Here is a 19,192-nt window from a genome sequence, read left to right on the forward strand (position 1 = left end):
CAGCTAGACTTTATGGTTTACCAAAGACCCACAAACCAAATGTGCCTATGAGACCCATTACATCCGGAATCGGCAGCGCCCCTCACAGTCTAGCAGGAGTTTTGGCGAAATATTTGTCTAAGCTTCTGGGTACAATCAGTTAGGCTTATCTAAAGCATTCGGGTGACCTCCTTAACCGTATCAGGGATCTCGACATGAGTGATAAGAAGCTTGCAAGTTTTGACGTGACTGCCTTATTCACCAATGTCCCAGTTGATCAAGCCATTGATCTTCTTCGCAGGGTGATTAATGATGATACAGAGTTACCTGTACCCCGCCAAGATTTTGTGAGCCTTGTCGAACTTTGTGTTCGTTGTAACTGTTTTAGGTTCGAGGACAAGAAGTACAAACAACTCTTCGGACTAGCCATGGGATCCCCCCTTAGTGCAGTTCTTGCCAATTTATATATGGAGGACCTGGAATCAAGAAGGATCCTCAGTAACATCCCTCGTTCAGTTACTTGGATGCGGTACGTTGATGATATTTTGGTCATTGTACCCAAAAATCTTGACGTACAGGGCATCCTCAACACCATCAACACTCTGGAACCTACTATTAAATTTACACTAGAGGAGGAGAAGGACAACCAATTACCTTTTCTCGACGTTCTCTTACGCACAGGGGAAAACAGACTTTCTTTTAAAGTCTACCGGAAGCCTACCTACAAGAACGATCTACATTTCTTCTCTCACCATGACACAAGAACTAAAAGAGGGGTAGTTATTGGCTTCTTTCTGAGAGCCTACAGAATTTCCAGTCCACAGTTCCTCGAAGAAGAATGTACATACATCACCAACTCTTTTAGTTCACTACACTTTCCCTACATTTCATACGTGACTGCAGGAAACGTGCAGCACGTATCCTCAGCAAGACCAACACCTATCAAATTGAAGAAAAGCCTCCAAGTTACATCGTTTTACCGGTCAGCAACGTTGCCACTAATGTTTAAAAAATGTTTGACAGAAAACTGGCTAAAATATCTACCAGCTCTTCAACTACTATTAGGAACCTGATACAAAAACCCAAGCATGATTCTGGCACAAGTGCAGGAATCTACACTATACCATGTGGGGGATGTGACAAAGTATATGTAGGGGAAACAGCCAGAACTCTGGACATTAGAATAGCAGAACACAAAAATGCTTGCAGAAATGATGACCGCAGAAACGCATGTGTTCAACATAGAGACGATGTTGGACACCTCATGAAATTCAATGAAACTAAACTAGTGATTAAAGAAGACGACTTAAGACGGAGAAAATGCATTGAAGCTGCACTAATTTCTGTCAGTAACACTATAAAGCAAAAATCCGGTAGTTACAGTATTTCAAAATTACTAAGCAAGAGGATATTACCCATCCTGGGAACTGGTGTTACTTGATGCCAGCAGGTCCCTCTCTTGCCTCACCTCCTTAGTTCCATTACTACTACTACTACTACTACTACTACTACTACTACTACCACCACCACCACTACTACCACCACTACTACTACCACTACTACTACCACTACTACTACTACCACTACTACTACCACTACTACCAGCACCTCTACCCACGCGTCACCTCACCTGACTCCTGCCACTATATATATAAATGTTTTCTTAGTTTTCTCTGTATTAGGACTGAAGAAGCCACTCGTGGCGAAACGTTTCCTTTAATAAATGTCCTGAACTGTACATAAGTGTCTTTTTCCACATCTTGTCGGTATCACCATACCGTTTCCTTAATAACTACATTGTTGAATCTCCCCGGGGCAAACACGAAGCAGAAAGCGGGGCCAGGAGCTGTGACACGACCCTTGCTACCACAAATATGTGATGACACACACCTCTTGCCTGCCAAGCCATGGTTTAAATCCCGACTCCAATGTGGCAGTGCACTCATTGAAGTTAGGAATATTGCAACAAGCATCCAGTATATCCGGCTGTATTCCTGCCTCTCCTCCTGCGTGTCAGAGAGTAAATTATCCTGATATAGAGTCGCAGGAGTGAACAATATAGAGGCATAATGCCGTCTCTGGTACGGTACACACATGTTGACACACACTTCTTAAATCCAACCCATCTCAGTGTAGTTGTTCTACCACTACTACTACTACTACTACTACTACTACTACTACTACTACTACTGCTGCTACTACTGTTACTACTACTACTATTACTACTACTACTATACTATTACTAGTACTCCTATACTATTACTACTATTATTACTGCTACTATCATTACTACTACTGCTACTACTGCTATCACTACTATTACCACCATTACTACCACTACCATCACCACTACTACTACTATTACCACTACTACTACCACCACCACAACTACTACTGCTACCACCACTACCACCACTACTACTACTACCACTACTATCACTACTGCTACCACTACTACTACTACCTCTACTACTGCTACCTCTACTACTATTGCTACCACTACTACTATTGCTACCACTACTACTATTGCTACCACTACTACTACTACCACCACCACCACTACTACTGCTACCACTACTACTACTACCACTACTACCACCACTACCATTACTACTACTACTGCTACCACTGCTACCACTACTACCACTAGTACTACTACTGCCATTACTACAACCACCACCGCTACTATACGAAAGTCATCTTCAAGGGCTTCGATCCTTCATCAGGCGCTGTATAATCCCTACAGGCTTAGCGCTCCCCCATGATTATAATAATAATAATTCGATCCTTCATTTATATTCCCCTAACTAATATTCAGGGAGGTACTCTAATGCCCTGAAAATCGATTGGCAGCTTCCCTGATCTCCCTGAAAAGTGGGCGAGCGGGCCTCTGATGGGCAGGCGCTCTAGAGATCGCCTGTTCCAACACAGATTAACAGGGTTTTCTCATTAGTCTGATGGCCGGTGTCTTTTATTATCCTAAACCGATCGGCAGTAATTGTGATTGCATTAGCTCGGGATGTGTTAGTTGGATATCTGATTATCCAGGGGCAGTTGGTTGGTTAATTTAGTGGCCTTAATGACCCTCCGCTCGAGGGTCATTAAAGGCTAAATACCGCCTGTACACCAACAGCCCCGGACAGAGAGGTTAAAATAGGATGTAAATTTAAACACACTGAGATGTACACACCTTCTAGTGTATATTAATGGATATACACCCGTTCTAATGTATATTCAGAGATATACACCCGTTCTAGTGTATATTAACGTATATACACCCGTTCTAGTGTATATTCACTGATATACACCCGTTCTAACGTATATTCAGAGATATACATCCATTCTAGAGTAGTATATTCACTGATATACACCCGTTCTAGTGTATATTAACGTATATACACCCGTTCTAGTGTATATTCACTGATGGAGTGTTGTGGGTGGTATCCTAAGGCAGGATTTTGGGAAGATAGTGAAGATAAACCACACACTGGGTTATCCTATGTCATCCTGGGTTATTAACCCAGTGACGTAGGTTCAGAACCACTACTGACATCAGTGATGTGGTTTCAGAACCACAGCTGACATCAGTGACGTACTTTCAGAGCCAAAGGTGACGTCAGTGACGTAGTTTCAGAACCACAGCTGACATCAGTGACGTACTTTCAGAGCCAAAGGTGACGTCAGTGACGTAGTTTCAGAACCACAGCTGACATCAGTGACGTTTCAGAACCACGGCAGACATCAGTGACGTTTCAGAACCACGGCAGACATCAGTGACGTTTCAGAACCACGGCTGACATCGGTGACGTACTTTAAAACGCTCCAGCATTTACCACGAAATGATATTAAGTTCTGATTTGACGAGATTATTAATTTAATAACTGAGTTAAGTTGATATGTGTTTATAACTAGAAGCTAATTAATATAAACAAGCAAGCAGGGAGTAGCAACAGTCTGAACAGATGATCAACAAGAGTGGGGCTACACAGGCTGGGAGTAGCAACAGTGAACGGGTTGGAAGCACTTGTACTCCCTGGAACGCAGGCGAGAGAGATGCAGCATAATCTACACTTGGAAAATCCTAGAAGGAATGATCCCAAATCTGCACACAGAAATCACTCCCTACAAAAATAAAAGACTGGGCAGGCTGTGCAACATACCCCCAGTGAAAAGTAGGGGTGCTATTGGTACACTAAAACACCATAAGTGTCAGGGGTCCAAGTCTGTTCAACAGCATCCCACCGGCCATAAGGGGGATTACCAGTAGACCCCTGGTTGTCTTCAAGAGGGAGCTGGACAGATACCTAAAGTAAGTACCGGATCAACCGGGCTGTGGCTCGTACGTTGGACTACGTGCGGCCAGCAGTAACAACCTGGTTGATCAGGTCCTGATCCACTGGGAGGCCTGGTCGTAGACCGGGCCGGGAAAGGGGGGCGTTACCCCGCGGAATACCCTCCAGGTAGGAGTGAGTAGGGTTATAGTGTGTGGTGACTTGACCCACTCGCTCAGGAGTGAGGCAACTGTTTGATCTGTCATGCACGTTTTGCCCTGTCATGCACGTTTTGCCCTGTCATGCACGTTTTGCCCTGTCATGCACGTTTTGCCCTCTGTTAAGAACGTTTTGCCCTCTGTTATGAACGTTTTGCCCCACTGAACCAGCGATCCTTCAAAGTTCACTCACCCAGCAGAGCTAGATGGTTTCTGCTGATCTGAGGACACTCGTGGCAGTGGTATCTCGAGGATTAGTTTCAGCCTCCTCCTGTTTGAATACCCACCTCAACAGTCTCTGTAACAATGAGATCACGAAACAAGTGATATATATATATATATATATATATATATATATATATATATATATATATATATATATATATATATATGCGCTCACCTAATTGTAGTTGCAGGGGTCGAGTCATAGCTCTGCCCCCACCTCTTCACTGGTCGCTACTTGGTAATTCTCTCCCTGCTCCTTGTGTGTGTGTGTACATGTACGCAAGAGTTGTACGGTGTGAGGACGAAGTTGCTTTGTACACTTACCCTTGGGTGGGTTGACAGCCGCTCCTGATCGGTAGAGTGCCTCGTCGCTGTGCCAATCTTGGTTTCTCCTGAGTGTCCTGGCACCCAGCAGGAGCAGGAGAGCCACCCACGCCCCTGTCGCTGCCACCCGCCACCCACCGCCTCGCCACCATCTGGTTCGACTGCGCGAGTCTCCTGTGGGTGGTGCAGAAGGGCAGTATTAATACTAGGTGTGATTAGTCTAGAAATCTGACAAGATGCTAAATGAGACACTTAGGCAATATTTGGGTATATTGTGGAGATGTTTGGCCAGCCAGTGGATTCTCAGTCCAAAACAGAACGGTGGAAGACAGGATTATCTTAAAACTACGCCATTATTAGCTGTGGCACAGGATGGATATGAGGTACACAATAAACTAGCCACTACCATCCACAGGATGGATATGAGGTACGCAATAAACTAGCCACTACCATTCACAGGATGGATATGAGGTGCACAAACTAGCCACTACCATCCACAGGATGGATATGAGGTACGCAATAAACTAGCCACTACTATCCACAGGATGAATATGAGGTACACAATAAACTAGCCACTTCCATCCACAGGATGGATATGAGGTACACAATAAACTAGCCACTACTATCCACAGGATGGATATGAGGTTCACAATAAACTAGCCACTACTATCCACAGGATGGATATGAGGTACACAAACTAGCCACTACCATCCACAGGATGGATATGAGGTACACAATAAACTAGCCACTACCATCCACAGGATGGATATGAGGTACACAATAAACTAGCCACTACCATCCACAGGATGGATATGAGGTTCACAATAAACTAGCCACTACTATCCACAGGATGGATATGAGGTACACAATAAACTAGCCACTACCATCCACAGGATGGATATGAGGTACACAAACTAGCCACTACCATCCACAGGATGGATATGAGGTACACAATAAACTAACCACTACCATCCACAGGATGGATATGAGGTACACAAACTAGCCACTACCATCCACAGGATGGATATGAGGTACACAATAAACTAGCCACTACCATCCACAGGATGGATATGAGGTACACAATAAACTAACCACTACCATCCACAGGATGGATATGAGGTACACAATAAACTAGCCACTACCATCCACAGGATGGATATGAGGTACACAATAAACTAGCCACTACTATCCACAGGATGGATATGAGGTACACAATAAACTAGCCACTAACATCCACAGGATGGATATGAGGTACACAAGCTAGCGGCTACCATCCACAGGATGGATATGAGGTACACAATAAACTAGCCACTACCATCCACATGATGGATATGAGGTACACAATAAACTAGCCACTAACATCCACAGGATGGATATGAGGTACACAAACTAGCGGCTACCATCCACAGGATGGATAGGTACACAATAAACTAGCCACTAACATCCACAGGATGGATATGAGGTGCACAAACTAGCCACTACCATCCACAGGATGGATATGAGGTGCATAAACTAGCCACTACCATCCACAGGATGGATATGAGGTACACAAACTAGCCACTACTATCCACAGGATGGATATGAGGTACACAAACTAGCCACTACCATCCACAGGATGGATATGAGGTACACAATAAACTAGCCACTACTATCCACAAGATGGATATGAGGTTCACAATAAACTAGCCACTACTATCCACAGGATGGATATGAGGTACACAATAAACTAACCACTACCATCCACAGGATGGATACGAGGTACACAATAAACTAGCCACTACCATCCACAGGATGGATATTAGGTACACAATAAACTAGCCACTACCATCCACAGGATGGATATGAGGTACACAATAAACTAGCCACTACCATCCACAGGATGGATATGAGGTACACAAACTAGCCACTACCATCCACAGGATGGATATGAGGTACACAATAAACTAGCCACTACCATCCACAGGATGGATATGAGGTACACAAACTAGCCACTGCCATCCACAGGATGGATATGAGGTACACAAACTAGCCACTACTATCCACAGGATGGATATGAGGTACACAAACTAGCCATTACCATCCACATGATGGATATGAGGTACGCAATAAACTAGCCACTACCATCCACAGGATGGATATGAGGTACACAGGATGGATATGAGGTACACAAACTAGCCACTACCATCCACAGGATGGATATGAGGTACACAAACTAGCCACTACTATCCACAGGATGGATATGAGGTACACAATAAACTAGCCACTACCATCCACAGGATGGATATGAGGTACACAAACTAGCCACTACTATCCACAGGATGGATATGAGGTACACAAACTAGCCACTACTATCCACAGGATGGATATGAGGTACACAATAAACTAGCCACTACCATCTACAGGATGGATATGAGGTACACAAACTAGCCACTACCATCCACAGGATGGATATGAGGTACACAATAAACTAGCCACTACCATCCACAGGATGGATATGAGGTACACAATAAACTAGCCACTACCATCCACAGGATGGATATGTGGTACACAAACTAGCCACTACTATCCACAGGATGGATATGAGGTACACAAACTAGCCACTACTATCCACAGGATGGATATGAGGTACACAAACTAGCCACTACTATCCACAGGATGGATATGAGGTACACAATAAACTAGCCACTACCATCCACAGGATGGATATGAGGTACACAATAAACTAGCCACTACCATCTACAGGATGGATATGAGGTACACAAACTAGCCACTACCATCCACAGGATGGATATGAGGTACACAATAAACTAGCCACTACCATCCACAGGATGGATATGAGGTACACAATAAACTAGCCACTACCATCCACAGGATGGATATGAGGTACACAATAAACTAGCCACTACCATCCACAGGATGGATATGTGGTACACAAACTAGCCACTACCATCCACAGGATGGATATGAGGTACACAATAAACTAGCTACTACCATCCACACCAGGAGAGTTAGTAACCCAGGCTCACCCAATAAAGTCAGTGTGGCTTATTTCCACTGGGTTGCTCTGAGGAAAATATTGTACCATTGTAACTTATCCCAGAACAATACGCAAATAAACCACACAAATAACAGACAAGCACGAGGTTTCGTTCATTGTGCGGGTTATTTGTATATTGTTCCAGTCAGGGTATTGTGCCTTTTATTGTTCCAGAACAGTGTTATAGCTGAACTCACCTGTTCGATGCCATTTATAAGACGTTATAGACCGCCAGAGGTTCTGGTAGCCCAGGGCTACCAGAAGGCAGGCGCCCATGGATGGCAGATAAAGTACTCGTTCTGCCACCACGAACCCCACGTACGTTGCCAAATTGGAAGCTGGTAGGAAGGGTAGCACTAGCAGTGCCCACGCTAGCACTAGCAGGAGTGGGTTTGGGTGAGGCTTGAGTGGGTGACGTAGGTAATAGGGTATGTAGGTGATGTCTCCTTGTTGGATGTTGTTGTTGAGGGCATCATGGTATGAATGTTGGGTATGATATGTGTATATCTTGGTGAGGTGTTGACGTGCCCTCCAACAGGCAGTGCTGGCAGTGACGGCTAGTGCCAGCACGCAGACCAGCAGTGCCACGGTCTCCAGGTTGGCTGGGTCACTGAGGGATGTGACCAGTGGCACTGAACCCATGGACCAGTCGAAGGAGAGAGTGGCGGGCCAGAGTAACAAGCGGGCGTGGACCGCCCACGCCCGGGCGATGCTCAGGGCGCGGGTGAGTACAGATGAGGCGTGGGCGGCGGGGTTGTCCGCGGGCGTGAATGTGGGCATGTTGGGGGCCACACTCAGCCTTGCCCACAGCAACACTAGCGTGCCCACACTGCCGGGTAACAGCTCCCGGACCAGCGGCTGCAACACACACTGTAAAAAATATGAATTATTTTAATTATTATTTTAATTATGTTTAATTTAGGATTATTATTACTATTAGGATTATTATTACTATTAGGATTATTATTATTAGGATTATTATTACTATTAGGATTATTATTACTATTAGGATTATTATTACTATTAGGATTATTATTACTATTAGGATTATTATTACTATTAGGATTATTATTAATGATTATTATTGATTATTGATTATTAATTATTGATTATTATTAACAATTATTAGTTATTAGTATTAGTGATTATTATTAATTATTAGTATTAGTGATTATTATTAATTATTAGTATTAGTGATTATTATTAATTATTAGTATTAGTGATTATTATTAATTATTAGTATTAGTGATTATTATTAATTATTAGTATTAGTGATTATTAATAATTATTAGTATTAGTGATTATTATTAATTATTAGTATTAGTGATTATTATTAATTATTAGTATTAGTGATTATTATTAATTATTAGTATTAGTGATTATTATTAATTATTAGTATTAGTGATCATTATTAATTATTAGTATTAGTGATTATTATTAATTATTAGTATTAGTGATTATTATTAATTATTAGTATTAGTGATTATTATTAATTATTAGTATTAGTGATTATTATTAATTATTAGTATTAGTGATTATTATTATTAGTATTAGTGATTATTATTAATTATTAGTATTAGTGATTATTATTAATTATTAGTATTAGTGATTATTATTAATTATTAGTATTAGTGATTATTATTAATTATTAGTATTAGTGATTATTATTAATTATTAGTATTAGTGATTATTATTAATTATTAGTATTAGTGATTATTATTAATTATTAGTATTAGTGATTATTATTAATTATTAGTATTAGTGATTATTATTAATTATTAGTATTAGTGATTATTATTAATTATTAGTATTAGTGATTATTATTAATTATTAGTATTAGTGATTATTATTAATTATTAGTATTAGTGATTATTATTAATTATTAGTATTAGTGATTATTATTAATTATTAGTATTAGTGATTATTATTAATTATTAGTATTAGTGATTATTATTAATTATTAGTATTAGTGATTATTATTAATTATTAGTATTAGTGATTATTAATTATTAGTATTAGTGATTATTATTAATTATTAGTATTAGTGATTATTAATTATTAGTATTAGTGATTATTATTAATTATTAGTATTAGTGATTATTAATTATTAGTATTAGTGATTATTATTAATTATTAGTATTAGTGATTATTAATTATTAGTATTAGTGATTATTATTAATTATTAGTATTAGTGATTATTAATTATTAGTATTAGTGATTATTATTAATTATTAGTATTAGTGATTATTAATTATTAGTATTAGTGATTATTATTAATTATTAGTATTAGTGATTATTAATTATTAGTATTAGTGATTATTATTAATTATTAGTATTAGTGATTATTATTAATTATTAGTATTAGTGATTATTATTAATTATTAGTATTAGTGATTATTATTAATTATTGTATTAGTGATTATTATTAATTATTGTATTAGTTATTCTTCGTTATTAATAATTCTAATTATTTTATATTTTTTATTTTAATTACTGGGAAGCGCCAAACACGAAGGGGTCATCCAGGACCTCTGGAATGGGAGGTAATTAAGATTGATCCGAGGAAGGGACGGGGTAGCTCCACTTCCTTGGATCAAGAGAGTCCTACAGCATGAAGGCACCCATGAAGGGAGGAAATGTGTTCGTCACCAGGACGTTTCGCCCAGGGAAAGCTTTACGATAAAGCTTCCATTACTCGAAATGTTTTAGTGTGCTGCACGTTTCGATCCTGATAAGCTTAATCAGCCTAAAGCTGCTGATAAAGCTTTACCTTGAGCGAAATGTTGCTCAAATTAAACTTTTTAAGCATACTTTTCGCCCGTTTAAGCTGTCTTGTGTAAGAATAAGCTGGTGCTACTGACCTTGTTGGTGGTGCTACTGACCTTGTTGGTGGTGCTACTGACCTTGTTGGTGGTGCTACTGACCTTGTTGGTGGTGCTACTGACCTTGTTGGTGGTGCTACTGACCTTGTTGGTGGTGCTACTGACCTTGTTGGTGGTGCTACTGACCTTGTTGGTGGTGCTACTGACCTTGTTGGTGGTGCTACTGACCTTGTAGCTGGTGCTGCTGACCTTGTTGGTTCTACTGACATTGTTGGTGCCACTGACCTTGTTGGTGCTGACCTTGATGGTGCTACTGACCTTGATGGTGCTGCCGACCTTGTTGGTACTACTGACCTTGTTGCTGGTGCTACTGACCTTGTTGCTGGTGATACTGACCTTGTTGGTGCTACTGACCTTGTTACTGGTGCTACTGACCTTGTTGCTGGTGTTACTGACCTTGTTGCTGGTGCTACTGACCTTGTTGCTGGTGTTACTGACCTTGTTGCTGGTGCTACTGACCTTGTTCCTGGGTGTGATGGTGACCACAGCAGCTGCGTGCAGCAGTAGCCCTACGCCCAGTGCTGTGACGCCCTGTTCCTTGCAGGCCATGCCCACGCCGGCGCCCGCCACGCTCAGCGCCAACCACGCCCATGATGGCAGCTGGAGCGCCCACTTGCTGTTCCAGGAAATGCTGGAACAGCTGAGGCTGCTTGCTCGGTTGTCCTCCCAGCATATGCAGCCGTGACCACAACCGTTCATCCTCCGCGCCCACAAACGCCCAGTTGCACGCCCACGGAGGTATTTAATATAGGCTGCCAGGGCGAGGCAGAAGGCCAGGGCGGCCAGGAGCTCCGCCCGGCCCACCACGCCCGCAACTGCCTCGACGTGCACGGGATGGGCGGCGAATAATGAGCCGGCTCCTAGACACGCCCACGCGCCCACTCCCACGCACTGTAGCACGCCCACGTATGCGGCGGTGACAGCGGCGTGGAGGACAACATTGACGAAGTGAAAGGAGGAGGCGGAGAAGGCGGCTTTGAGCGTGGGCGTGAGGGAAGGCACGGGCGGACTTGGCACTTCTGAGGATGCCAGAGGTGAAGGTGGCACTGACGGAGGTCTGGCATCCCCTCCTGGCAGGTCGTACTCTGGCGTCAGAGCGCGGGCCACTACCATGTTCAACCTGTGTACCAGACAAGAAACAGTGTGGTTATACCAAGGTTGGAGACTTCACCAGGCATTGTGTGTCCTAGTTATGGTTGCAGGGGTCGAGTCACAGCTCCTGGCCCCGCCCCTTCACTGTGTGTGTACTCACCTAGTTATGGTTGCAGGGGTCGAGTCACAGCTCCTGGCCCCGCCCCTTCACTGTGTGTGTGTGTGTGTGTGTGTGTACTCACCTAGTTGTGGTTGCAAGGGTCGAGTCACAGCTCCTTGCCCCGCCCCGTTACTGGCTCTCTGTGTGAGTGTGTAGTCACCTAGGTATGGTTGCAGGGGTCGAGTCACAGCTCCTGGCCCCGCCCCTTCACTGGCTGTGTGTGTGTGCGTACTCACCTAGTTATGGTTGCAGGGGTCGAGTCACAGCTCCTGGCCCCGCCCCTTCACTGTGTGTGTGTGTGTACTCACCTAGTTGTGGTTGAAAGGGTCGAGTCACAGCTCCTTGCCCCGCCCCGTTACTGGCTCTGTGTGTGTGTGTGTGTAGTCACCTAGTTATGGTTGCAGGGATCGAGTCACAACTCCTGGCCCCGCCTCTTCACTGGCTGTGTGTACTCAACTGTGGCTGCATGGGTCGAGTCACAGCTCCTGGTCCCGCCTCTTCACTCTGGCTGTGTGTACAAGGGTCGACCTCTGGTACGGTTATAGGAGCTCTAATCTTCGTCAATTAAATAGAAGTTTTCCAGGAAGAATCTTGGTCAGGATTTCTTCTTAAATTGATTTAAATATTCTTGTCTGTCTCTCTCCAGTCTCGTATATACTTTCTTAAGTAATTGTGTAATACACAGGTCTCTCTCTCCAGTCTCGTATGTACTTTCTTAAGTAATTGTGTAATACACAGGTCTCTCTCTCCAGTCTCGTATATACTTTCTTAAGTAACTGTGTAATACACAGGTCTCTCTCTCCAGTCTCGTATATACTTTCTTAAGTAATTGTGTAATACACAGGTCTCTCTCTCTGGTCTCGTATATACTTTCTTAAGTAATTGTGTAATACACAGGACTCTCTCTCCAGTCTCGTATATACTTTCTTAAGTAACTGTGAAATACACAGGTCTCTCTCTCTCTCTAGTCTCGTATATACTTAAGTAATTGTGAAATACACAGGTCTCTCTCTCTAGTCTCGTATATACTTTCTTAAGTAACTGTGAAATACACAGGTCTCTCTCTCTAGTCTCGTATATACTTTCTTAAGTAACTGTGAAATACACAGGTCTCTCTCTCTAGTCTCGTATATACTTTCTTAAGTAATTGTGTAATACACAGGTCTCTCTCTCTAGTCTCGTATATACTTTCTTAAGTAATTGTGTAATACACAGGACTCTCTCTCCAGTCTCGTATATACTTTCTTAAGTAACTGTGAAATACACAGGTCTCTCTCTCTAGTCTCGTATATACTTTCTTAAGTAATTGTGAAATACACAGGTCTCTCTCTCTAGTCTCGTATATACTTTCTTAAGTAACTGTGAAATACACAGGTCTCTCTCTCTAGTCTCGTATATACTTTCTTAAGTAATTGTGTAATACACAGGTCTCGTATATACTTTCTTAAGTAACTGTGAAATACACAGGTCTCTCTCTCTAGTCTCGTATATACTTTCTTAAGTAACTGTGAAATACACAGGTCTCTCTCTCTAGTCTCGTATATACTTTAAGTAATTGTGTAATACACAGGACTCTCTCTCTAGTCTCGTATATACTTAAGTAATTGTGAAATACACAGGTCTCTCTCTCTAGTCTCGTATATACTTTCTTAAGTAATTGTGTAATACACAGGACTCTCTCTCCAGTCTCGTATATACTTTCTTAAGTAACTGTGAAATACACAGGTCTCTCTCTCTAGTCTCGTATATACTTTCTTAAGTAATTGTGAAATACACAGGTCTCTCTCTCTAGTCTCGTATATACTTTCTTAAGTAACTGTGAAATACACAGGTCTCTCTCTCTAGTCTCGTATATACTTTCTTAAGTAACTGTGAAATACACAGGTCTCTCTCTCTAGTCTCGTATATACTTTCTTAAGTAACTGTGAAATACACAGGTCTCTCTCTCTAGTCTCGTATATACTTTCTTAAGTAATTGTGTAATACACAGGTCTCTCTCTCTAGTCTCGTATATACTTTCTTAAGTAACTGTGAAATACACAGGTCTCTCTCTCTAGTCTCGTATATACTTTCTTAAGTAATTGTGTAATACACAGGTCTCTCTCTCTAGTCTCGTATATACTTTCTTAAGTAACTGTGAAATACACAGGTCTCTCTCTCTAGTCTCGTATATACTTTCTTAAGTAATTGTGTAATACACAGGTCTCTCTCTCTAGTCTCGTATATACTTTCTTAAGTAATTGTGTAATACACAGGTCTCTCTCTCCAGTCTCGTATATACTTTCTTAAGTAACTGTGAAATACACAGGTCTCTCTCTCTGGTCTCGTATATACTTTCTTAAGTAACTGTGAAATACACAGGTCTCTCTCTCTAGTCTCGTATATACTTTCTTAAGTAATTGTGTAACACACAGGTCTCGTATATACTTTCTTAAGTAACTGTGAAATACACAGGTCTCTCTCTCTAGTCTCGTATATACTTTCTTAAGTAATTGTGTAATACACAGGTCTCGTATATACTTTCTTAAGTAACTGTGAAATACACAGGTCTCTCTCTCCAGTCTCGTATATACTTTCTTAAGTAACTGTGTAATACACAGGTCTCTCTCTCCAGTCTCGTATATACTTTCTTAAGTAATTGTGAAATACACAGGTCTCTCTCTCCAGTCTCGTATATACTTTCTTAAGTAATTGTGTAATACACAGGTCTCTCTCTCCAGTCTCGTATATACTTTCTTAAGTCATTGTGTAATACACAGGTCTCGTATATACTTTCTTAAGTAATTTTGTAATACACAGGTCTCTCTCTCCAGTCTCGTATATACTTTCTTAAGTAATTGTGTAATACACAGGTCTCGTATATACTTTCTTAAGTAACTGTGTAATACACAGGTCTCTCTCTCCAGTCTCGTATGTACTTTCTTAAGTAATTGTGTAATACACAGGTCTCGTATATACTTTCTTAAGTAACTGTGTAATACACAGGTCTCTCTCTCCAGTCTCGTATATACTTTCTTAAGTAACTGTGTAATACACAGGTCTCTCTCTCCAGTCTCGTATATACTTTCTTAAGTAACTGTGTAATACACAGGTCTCTCTCTCCAGTCTCGTATATACTTTCTTAAGTAACTGTGTAATACACAGGTCTCTCTCTCCAGTCTCGTATATACTTTCTTAAGTAACTGTGTAATACACAGGTCTCTCTGTCCAGTCTCGTATATACTTTCTTAAGTAACTGTGAAATACACAGGTCTCTCTGTCCAGTCTCGTATATACTTTCTTAAGTAACTGTGAAATACACAGGTCTCTCTCTCCAGTCTCGTATATACTTTCTTAAGTAATTGTGTAATACACAGGTCTCTCTCTCCAGTCTCGCATATACTTTCTTAAGTAACTGTGTAATACACAGGTCTCTCTCTCCAGTCTCGTATATACTTTCTTAAGTAACTGTGAAATACACAGGTCTCTCTCTCCAGTCTCGTATATACTTTCTTAAGTAATTGTGTAATACACAGGTCTCTCTGTCCAGTCTCGTACATACTTTCTTAAGTAACTGTGAAATACACAGGTCTCTCTCTCCAGTCTCGTATATACTTTCTTAAGTAACTGTGTAATACACAGGTCTCTCTCTCTGGTCTCGTATATACTTTCTTAAGTAATTGTGTAATACACAGGTCTCTCTCTCTAGTCTCGTATATACTTTCTTAAGTAATTGTGTAATACACAGGTCTCTCTCTCTAGTCTCGTATATACTTTAAGTAACTGTGTAATACACAGGTCTCTCTCTCCAGTCTCGTATATACTTTCTTAAGTAACTGTGTAATACACAGGTCTCTCTCTCTGGTCTCGTATATACTTTCTTAAGTAATTGTGTAATACACAGGTCTCTCTCTCTAGTCTCGTATATACTTTCTTAAGTAATTGTGTAATACACAGGTCTCTCTCTCTAGTCTCGTATATACTTTCTTAAGTAATTGTGTAATACACAGGTCTCTCTCTCCAGTCTCGTATATACTTTCTTAAGTAACTGTGTAATACACAGGTCTCTCTCTCCAGTCTCGTATATACTTTCTTAAGTAATTGTGTAATACACAGGTCTCGTATATACTTTCTTAAGTAAATCTGTAATACACAGGTCTCTCTCTCCAGTCTCGTATATACTTTCTTAAGTAACTGTGTAATACACAGGTCTCTCTCTCCAGTCTCGTATATACTTTCTTAAGTAATTGTGTAATACACAGGTCTCGTATATACTTTCTTAAGTAAATCTGTAATACACAGGTCTCTCTCTCCAGTCTCGTATATACTTTCTTAAGTAACTGTGAAATACACAGGACTCTCTCTCCAGTCTCGTATATACTTTCTTAAGTAACTGTGAAATACACAGGTCTCTCTCTCCAGTCTCGTATATACTTTCTTAAGTAACTGTGAAATACACAGGTCTCTCTCTCCAGTCTCGTATATACTTTCTTAAGTAACTGTGAAATACACAGGTCTCTCTCTCCAGTCTCGTATATACTTTCTTAAGTAATTGTGTAATACACAGGTCTCTCTCTCCAGTCTCGTATATACTTTCTTAAGTAACTGTGAAATACACAGGTCTCTCTCTCCAGTCTCGTATATACTTTCTTAAGTAACTGTGAAATACACAGGTCTCTCTCTCCAGTCTCGTATATACTTTCTTAAGTAACTGTGAAATACACAGAGTGGAAAAGTTGCAAGTACAAAGATTGTCTTTGTTAGTAATTTTGTTTCAAACAATTCACTTCCCACTGTTATATCTTTGTTTGATACTGTTTGTGTTGTGTTTGTTCCTTGTTTTACTGTTGTTGTTTTTCCTAGAGAGTTACATTTTTGAGCCGAGGGTCTCTAAACCTGTGAGAAATGACGTGTATCAGGGAGCAAGTTCACTGTTTTCCAGAATGTTGGGACTCGCAGAAGCTGCCATTTACACTTTTGTTGCTATCCTCCTCTCAGTTCCTCAAATTTAACTCCTTGGTCACTTCCTTTCCTGGTCATTCTCGCCTCTTACTTCAACTGCTCATTCTTTCTAGTGTCAAGCTGAAGATTCCTTCTTTATTCTCCATCATCAACTTTCTCAATTTTCTTCTCGCCCACAAGATCTCTGTAACCTCACTACCATTGCTTTTAACACTGTTCACCTTAATCAGTTAATTTAGTCTACTAAAGTACAGAACGTGCGTGCTTACCATATAAGGCTTCTCTTGATGGTGTTAACCTCTAATGTCTTGCAATCTTACCCTCCGATCTACGGAAAACTACAGCGTGATTTCTGTATCGGTCTGTCGATGATGACGGATGCACCTGTGTTTAGCGAGGCTAGAAATAACATAGTTGGTCTGAGGGTCGGGGCATGTGCCTAGAGGCATTCAAAACTGTCAACAGGAAATCTACCGCATGAGGGGCTCTCACTGCCAGACAGTGAGTTCTGTCGTTCCCCCCCCCTCTCTCTCTCTCTCTCTCTCGCATTATTGAGGCTACGTTCTCCACTGTTGGGCTGTCCCAGTGCGGCTGTTTGTGCTTGTTAAAGGTAATTGATCCTGTTGAGTATGTTAGTGTCCCAGAATTCCATTGATGAAATTGAGGTCAAGCTCATCACTGTGATTGAGGATTTCCGGGAGAAAAGTTACTACTAATTCTCTGGACACCACAGAGACAGTAATGCAGGACGAGCTGTGTCTGTCAGTGGTTCCCAACCTGTTCACCAGTCACTGGTTCACAACCTGTTCACCAGTCACTGGTTCCCAACCTGTTCACCAGTCACTGGTTCCCAACCTGTTCACCAGTCACTGGTTCACAACCTGTTCACCAGTCACTGGTTCCCAACCTGTTCACCAGTCAGTGGTTCACAACCTGTTCACCAGTCACTGGTTCACAACCTGTTCACCAGTCACTGGTTCACAACCTGTTCACCAGTCACTGGTTCCCAACCTGTTCACCAGTCAGTGGTTCACAACCTGTTCACCAGTCAGTGGTTCCCAACCTGTTCACCAGTCAGTGGTTCACAACCTGTTCACCAGTCACTGGTTCCCAACCTGTTCACCAGTCACTGGTTCCCAACCTGTTCACCAGTCACTGGTTCCCAACCTGTTCACCAGTCACTGGTTCCCAACCTGTTCACCAGTCACTGGTTCCCAACCTGTTCACCAGTCAGTGGTTCACAACCTGTTCACCAGTCACTGGTTCCCAACCTGTTCACCAGTCACTGGTTCCCAACCTGTTCACCAGTCACTGGTTCCCAACCTGTTCACCAGTCACTGGTTCCCAACCTGTTCACCAGTCACTGGTTCCCAACCTGTTCACCACCAATCATTTTTTTTTATTTTAATTTATACTATTCAGAGTTTACCATCCTTGATGCTGGAGAATGGTTCTTTGTCCAAGGAATTGGAGCTCACCTATCCCTCCTCTTAACAAACCTGATTGCCAAAGGTAGAATTATCCACGTAATCTGTCACGGAACACGCAGCGATGGACGTACGTCTTGAGAAGCGATGGACGTACGTCTTGAGCAGCGACGGACGTACGTCTTGAGCAGCGATGGACGTACGTCTTGAGCAGCGATGGACGTACGTCTTGAGCAGCGATGGACGTACGTCTTGAGCAGCGATGGACGTACGTCTTGAGCAGCGATGGACGTACGTCTTGAGCAGCGACGGACGTAATCTAGAGCAGCGACGGACGTAATCTAGAGCAGCGACGGACGTAATCTAGAGCAGCGACGGACGTAATCTAGAGCAGCGACGGACGTAATCTAGAGCAGCGACGGACGTAATCTAGAGCAGCGACGGACGTAATCTAGAGCAACTATTCCCAACCTTTCCAGCAAGACCCTGTCTTATTTAAATCAGTTTCCCCAGGGACTCCAGATTTTTAAAAGTTCTGTCTACTCAACAACCCGATTTAATTAACTAACAGATTGCATTTCCCAGACTGATCTTTAAGTTTGTATATAACTATACAAGAGTAAGAGTCAATAATGG

The 19,192-nt window shown here is 41.7% G+C and overlaps 1 protein-coding gene across 1 annotated transcript in view; it reads right to left on the reverse strand.

Annotated features, from left to right (window-relative positions):
* Nucleotides 1-19,192, reverse strand: part of LOC128704519 (protein O-mannosyl-transferase TMTC2) — a 642,699-nt gene that overhangs the window by 222,351 nt on the left and 401,156 nt on the right. The window contains exons 4-6 of the mRNA XM_070079668.1: nt 11,396-12,056; nt 8,252-8,924; nt 5,018-5,191 (exon numbers count right to left, since the gene is read on the reverse strand). Of these exons, the coding sequence (XP_069935769.1) occupies nt 5,018-5,191; nt 8,252-8,924; nt 11,396-12,056 (1,508 nt within the window). The remainder of the gene's footprint in view (nt 1-5,017; nt 5,192-8,251; nt 8,925-11,395; nt 12,057-19,192) is intronic.

The sequence above is a fragment of the Cherax quadricarinatus genome, unplaced genomic scaffold (assembly GCF_038502225.1).
Source record: "Cherax quadricarinatus isolate ZL_2023a unplaced genomic scaffold, ASM3850222v1 Contig1, whole genome shotgun sequence".
In the NCBI taxonomy this organism is placed as follows: domain Eukaryota; kingdom Metazoa; phylum Arthropoda; class Malacostraca; order Decapoda; family Parastacidae; genus Cherax; species Cherax quadricarinatus.